Here is a 5,994-nt window from a genome sequence, read left to right as displayed (position 1 = left end):
CATCCCTGGGGACTCTGTCACTGCAGGACCAGAGCATCCCTGGGGACTCTGTCACTGCAGGACCAGAGCACTGCTCTCACTGCTGTCCTTGCTCGTTGGCAGGGCCGGGGAGGCAGCGCCTCATCTACCTGTGCATCGACATCTGCTTCCCCAGCAACATCTGTGTCTCCATCTGCTTCTATTACCTGCCCGAGTAAGTGCTGCAGCCACGGCCACCCTCTCTGCCCTCATACTTGAACTGCATTCCTGAAAACCTCTGACTTCCATGAGGGAGCACCTACAACATCCCCAGAGCTTCCTGCTGATTCCATGCTGCAGGTCAGGAGAGTTTAGAGAAACAGGAGGCCTCTGCTCAGCACTGTCAGCACAGACACTGCAGCTCTGCTCCAGGGCTGCACCTCCTCTGTAGGAATTAGGAGTCCTGGGGAGCAGCTGGAGTTTTGGGGCTCCAGGCTCTGTCCAACACAAGGTGGTTGTTGTTACAGCTGGGGGTGGCTGGCTTTAGGAGAGCAGCTCTCCAAGTCACTCTGTGAAACATTTTGAATAAATGGATTGCAAACCAAGAGCTTCTTTTCCTCTTTACTCAGCCTCTCCCATCACTTGCAGAGGATGACTTTTATTTTCCTCCCACTGTGGGGTACAAGAACATCCAAAGCTGTGAGCAGCCGATGCCCTGGGGATTCCTGCAGCTGTGCCCGTGTCCCTGCAGTGGGATCCTGCCTCCCTCTCCCATTCCCTCCCTCCGAGGCCACACACGTTTCAGCAATGTCCTGCCTGGAGCTGAAGCCTGGTCTCACCCCAGGCAGCTGCAGCTGCCCCTGGGAGAGCCCCAGCCCTGTCCATGCGGGAGGGGATGGGTGCAGTGCGGTCCCAGGCTCTGGAGGGTCTGCCAAGGCCAGGGGAAACAAGCAGAGGTCCTGTTCTTGCCACACGTGCCCGTTATCCCAACACGCTGTCATTGAAGGCCAGGCACACCACGGCTTTCTGGTGGCCACTGTATTCCCTCTTGATCTCTCCTGTCTCCACACACCACAGCCTGGCCAGGTTATCAGAGGAGGCTGGAACAGAGAGTGAAGAGTAGGATATGCATTACCTTTTAAGTTTCTTTTTTACTATTATTATAAGAAATATTTTCCTCTTGCTTCATTCATCCTTAGGGCTGGTGATGACCAGCAAGGCACAGCAGCTCAGTGCATTTCTCTTTAAATCTGCTTTAATTCTTTTGGAGAGCAGTGAGCGTGGATGTTCCCACAGGTGTGTTTAAGGGATCAACACGCTGTGAACTCTGAGATGAACAGCACAGCTGCAGATCTCCTCTCCAGCTCAAACAGCTGCCCCACTGCAGCAGCACAAAATGCTCCAGCCAGCAGAACTGGGTGCTCCCACCTCCCAGCCGCTGTGCCCCAGGCTCTGGCAATGTCCCAGCCAGGGTAACTGGTCCTGCGTGGCTGCTGCAGCCGCCTGGCACAGCCCAGGGGTGCCTCACCTGTGACGATGTACTGGGAGTCCCCCGAGAAGGCGCAGTCCCACATCCAGCCCCGGGACGTCTCCCCAGGGTTGTTGCTCTTAATGCTCAGCTCCGTCATCAGAGAGAAGTTTGAAGTCCTCCAGATCTTGCACGTCTGATCTGCAGAACAGGTGGCCAAGAGCCTGCAAGGAGATGTGTGAGGGCCACCTCATCAGTCACTGTCCCCTGTGGGGCCTCTCGTTACCACAGAGCTGGGCCAGGGCCAGTGACAACCTGGAGACCTGCCCATGCTGCAATCAGATCTCCTACACCTGCACGGCTGCGGGCACAGCTGCAGGCACAGCTGGAGGCACAGCTGGAGGCACAGCTGCGGGCACAGCTGCAGGCACGGCTGCAGGCACAGCTGCAGGCACAGCTGGAAGCACAGCTGCGGGCACAGCTGCAGGCACAGCTGCGGGCACAGCTGCAGGCACAGCTGGAGGCACAGCTGGAGGCACAGCTGCGGGCACAGCTGGAGGCACAGCTGCAGGCACAGCTGGAAGCACAGCTGCAGGCACAGCTGGAGGCACAGCTGCAGGCACAGCTGCAGGCACAGCTGCAGGCACAGCTGGAGGCACAGCTGCAGGCACAGCTGGAGGCACAGCTGGAGGCACAGCTGCGGGCACAGCTGGAGGCACAGCTGCAGGCACAGCTGGNCCCCTGTGGGGCCTCTCGTTACCACAGAGCTGGGCCAGGGCCAGTGACAACCTGGAGACCTGCCCATGCTGCAATCAGATCTCCTACACCTGCACAGCTGCAGGCACAGCTGCAGGCACAGCTGGAGGCACAGCTGCAGGCACAGCTGCAGGCACAGCTGCAGGCACAGCTGCAGGCACAGCTGCAGGCACAGCTGGAAGCACAGCTGGAAGCACGGCTGCAGGCACGGCTGCAGGCATGGCTGGAGGCACGGCTGCAGGCACAGCTGCAGGCACAGCTGGAAGCACAGCTGCGGGCACAGCTGGAGGCACAGCTGCAGGCACAGCTGCAGGCACAGCTGGAGGCACAGCTGGAGGCACAGCTGGAGGCACAGCTGCAGGCACAGCTGCAGGCACAGCTGGAAGCACAGCTGGAAGCACAGCTGGAAGCACAGCTGCGGGCACAGCTGCGGGCACAGCTGGAAGCACAGCTGGAAGCACAGCTGCGGGCACAGCTGCGGGCACAGCTGCGGGCACAGCTGGAAGCACAGCTGGAAGCACAGCTGGAAGCACAGCTGGCCCCTAGCTGCCCGTGTTTGCCCTGGGAGGGAGGTGAGGAGCTGCACACTCACGTGGAGTCGGGGCTGAACTTGCACTGCAGCGCGTAGCGGTTGTGCGCCGGGATCTTGGTTTTGGGGATCAGCTGCGTCACCTCCTCACCGATGCCACCCGTCAGGTTCCACACGTAGCAGCTTCCCTGCAGAGACAGGGCAGGATCCGTGTCCAGGCTGGGGGACACGGGGCCAGCCCCAGCCCGGCTCCCCTCGCGGCGCGGCCGAGCTCACCGAGCTGTTCACGGCTGCCATGTAACTGGCGTCGGGGTCGATGTGCACCGAGTTCACCGACACCTCGGGCTCGGGGATCAGCTGCTCGTTGTGGTCGGTTTTCAGGTCCCAGATGTGGATGGCCCCGCTCTGGTCACCCACGATCAGCTCGGCCTGCAGGGACACACAGCACTGCCACTGGAGCCCTGCTCGGGGTCCTGTCCTGCCTCCTCCCTCCCCAGCTCACGGCTGTTTCACACCCTGCCTGTCCCAGCCCAGTCCTGACGTTCTGCAAAAAGCTGTTTCCCTGCCCAGAAGGGTTTGCTGATTTCCTAAACCCCAAAGCAACCAGAGCTGTCCCAGTTCCAGGCCCGTGGCACAGCTACAGCTCCAAACAACATCCACAGCAGCCAAGTGGCTTTCAGCACGTCTGAGGCAGCGTTAAGGGGCAGGCTGGCCACTGAACAGCTGAAGCACTCAAGGGTGCAGATACCTGAAAAACACAACCTGAAGTGGGTTTTCCTCTCTCCCTCCCCTTCTCAGGGGAAGGACAAGAGCCAAGGGCAGGAGTCCTGGCTCTGATCCCACGCTCAGAGCAGAAGACAATGCTGGAATGTCTCCACTAAAACCAGGCCTTTATTGACAGCCCTGCTCTGTCCACAATTTTAGCAGAATCCCTGGAGGAGATCAGGTCATCAAGCACAGCTAACCCTGTCCCTGTGAGCAGAGCCTGGTCCTGAGGAGACAAACACCATTCAATGCATTTATCTGACTGCACAAAAGTCTCTCCTGGGCTCCTCAGCCCCCTCTCAGCAGGTGTAAATGCTGAGACCAAAGTTTTCATGGCTTTACTCAGGCCGTGAGGAATCTCTGGATAACTGGATCAGCATCAGAAGAACTGCAGAGCCACAGAACTGCCCGAACAAAAGCTGCCACCTTTGGTCTAATTAACCACCTTCTGCTCACAAAGCAACACTCTGCACCTCAGCAGCATCTTGGTCAGGGATTACTTCCCATCTAAGACCTATGTTCAGCAATATTCATTTAACATAACACACTCTCACAGCACTGACACTCCAAGAGCAAATAACCAGTCTCAAATTTCGTCTGAAATTGCTGATTTGCAGAATTAAACCTTTGCCAAATGAAATGCAAGGGAATATTTCCATTACTTGGGATTTTACAGAGGTTTGCACGGCTCTAGGCAAAACCACAGCCCTGCCCAGCCTGGCCATTGGCACCGATTGATCCCTATTGATTTCCTTGCTCCTGATCCCTTCTGCCTCTTCAAGAGCCCCCACTCTCCCTCTGCTCAGCAACAGCTGCTGAACCCACTGAACTTCAACCAAACCCGACCTGCAAGGAATCACAGCTGAGGGCCCCAGGATGCTTCTCCTTGCACCCTCAGCTGCCCCCACTCCTCCAGCTTTGCTCCCATCACATCCTCAGTGATGTTTGGGGGCAGAGTTCGCTCCAAGGGTGTTTTCTCCCATGGGATGAGCTCAGTGCAGCCCCTGTGCTGTCCCTTTGCAACAGCCACCAGGTGATCAGCACAAACACATGGTGTGAAGCCCCCGAGCCATGTTCTGTTGTGGCCCATCTTCTGCTGGGACACAGCTCTGCAGCCCCTCAGGTTTACCCCAAGGAGCTGTGGCTGCCCCTGGATCCCTGGAGGTGCCCAAAGCCTGGCTGGATCAGGCTTGGAGCAAGCAGGGCACGGTGAGGAGCAGAACAGGGTGAGCTTTAAGCTCTGTTCCCCAGCAGAGGCAGCTTCCTCACCTGGTTGGGGTGCAGGCAGACGCAGTTGATGGGAGCGTTCACCTGGAAAATGCGCTGGCACTGGAGGTTCCGGGACCTGGGACAGAGCGAGGGAGGGGTGCTCAGGGCCGGGAGCTCGGCCCCGCAGGACGGGGGAAGCCCCCGGTGCCCACCTCAGGTCCCAGATGCGAGCCATGCAGTCCTCCCCGCCCGTGTACATCCAGCGGCCGTCCTCGTGGAAGCCCACCGAGGTGATGTTCTTGCTCACGCCGTCGTAGTTGATGACGGGGTTGGGGTTGTTGGAGTTGAGGTCGTACATGCGGATGTGCTGGTACCCTGCGGGCAGAGGGCAGCGGCTGAGCGCCGGCTCTGAGCCCCCAGCACCGGCACCGAGCCCTGAGCGCCAGCACCGAGCCCCCAGCGACGGCACCGAGCCCTGAGCGTAAGCACCGAGCCCCCAGCGCCAGCACCAAAACCTGAGAGCCAGCACCGAGCCCTGAGAGCCGGCACCGAGCCCCTAGAGCCAGCACCGAGCCCCGAGAGCCAGCACCGAGCCCTGAGCGCTGGCACCGAGCCCCCAGCAGCACCAGTGCTCACCTGCAGCACCAGTGCTCACCTGCGGCACCAGTGCTCACCTGAGACACCAGTGCTCACCTGCGGCACCAGTGCTCACCTGCGGCACCAGTGCTCACCTGCAGCACCAGTGCTCACCTGCGGCACCAGTGCTCACCTGAGGCACCAGCGCTCACCTGAGGCACCAGTGCTCACCTGCGGCACCAGTGCTCACCTGAGACACCAGTGCTCACCTGCGGCACCAGTGCTCACCTGAGGCACCAGTGCTCACCTGCAGCACCAGTGCTCACCTGCAGCCGCGATCATGCTCCGGTCAGGGGTGATCTCCAGCGCGTTCACCTGCTGTGCCCGCTGTTAAGGGGGGTACGGAGCATCGGCTGGGCCGGGGGGAGAGGAGGAGGGAGGGGATGGAAGGGATGGAGGGGGGAAAGGGAAAGGGAAAGGAAAAGGAAAAGGAAAAGGTAAAGAAAAAGGAAAAGAAGGAAGAGAAGGATACGGAGTCCTGGTGCTGCACGGTGCGGGTGCAGATGCCGCTGTGTGCCTGCCAGAACCGCACCGTGTGGTCGTAGCCGGCCGTGGCCAGGATGACCGGGTCGCTGCCCACCGTGCCCTGCGCCGCGTTCATGGTGCCGCCGAGCCCCGCCCGCGTTCCGGGGACTCCCTAAAGCCCGTGGGGTCTCGGCGCGGCCCGCAGGTC

The 5,994-nt window shown here is 60.1% G+C and overlaps 2 protein-coding genes across 2 annotated transcripts in view; one reads left to right on the top strand and one right to left on the bottom strand.

Moving 5' to 3' along the window:
• Positions 1-565, top strand: part of BRICD5 (BRICHOS domain containing 5) — a 4,467-nt gene extending 3,902 nt beyond the window's left edge. Inside the window, exon 6 of the mRNA XM_015642403.2 lies at positions 103-565. Within this exon, the coding sequence (XP_015497889.1) occupies positions 103-197 (95 nt within the window). The 3' untranslated portion in view covers positions 198-565. The remainder of the gene's footprint in view (positions 1-102) is intronic.
• Positions 564-5,988, bottom strand: MLST8 (MTOR associated protein, LST8 homolog). The gene is made up of 8 exons (XM_015643429.2): positions 5,794-5,988; positions 5,588-5,639; positions 4,898-5,060; positions 4,746-4,821; positions 2,988-3,140; positions 2,775-2,899; positions 1,487-1,650; positions 564-1,058 (listed from the first exon to the last, which is right to left on the bottom strand). The coding sequence occupies exons 1-8, from the start codon at positions 5,920-5,922 to the stop codon at positions 940-942; spliced, it is 981 nt and encodes a 326-aa protein (XP_015498915.1). The 5' UTR covers positions 5,923-5,988; the 3' UTR covers positions 564-939.
• Positions 5,989-5,994: the final 6 nt, after the last annotated feature.

This window comes from Parus major, chromosome 14 (genome assembly GCF_001522545.3).
Source record: "Parus major isolate Abel chromosome 14, Parus_major1.1, whole genome shotgun sequence".
NCBI lineage: Eukaryota > Metazoa > Chordata > Aves > Passeriformes > Paridae > Parus > Parus major.
This window is presented reverse-complemented; position numbering and strand designations above follow the sequence as displayed.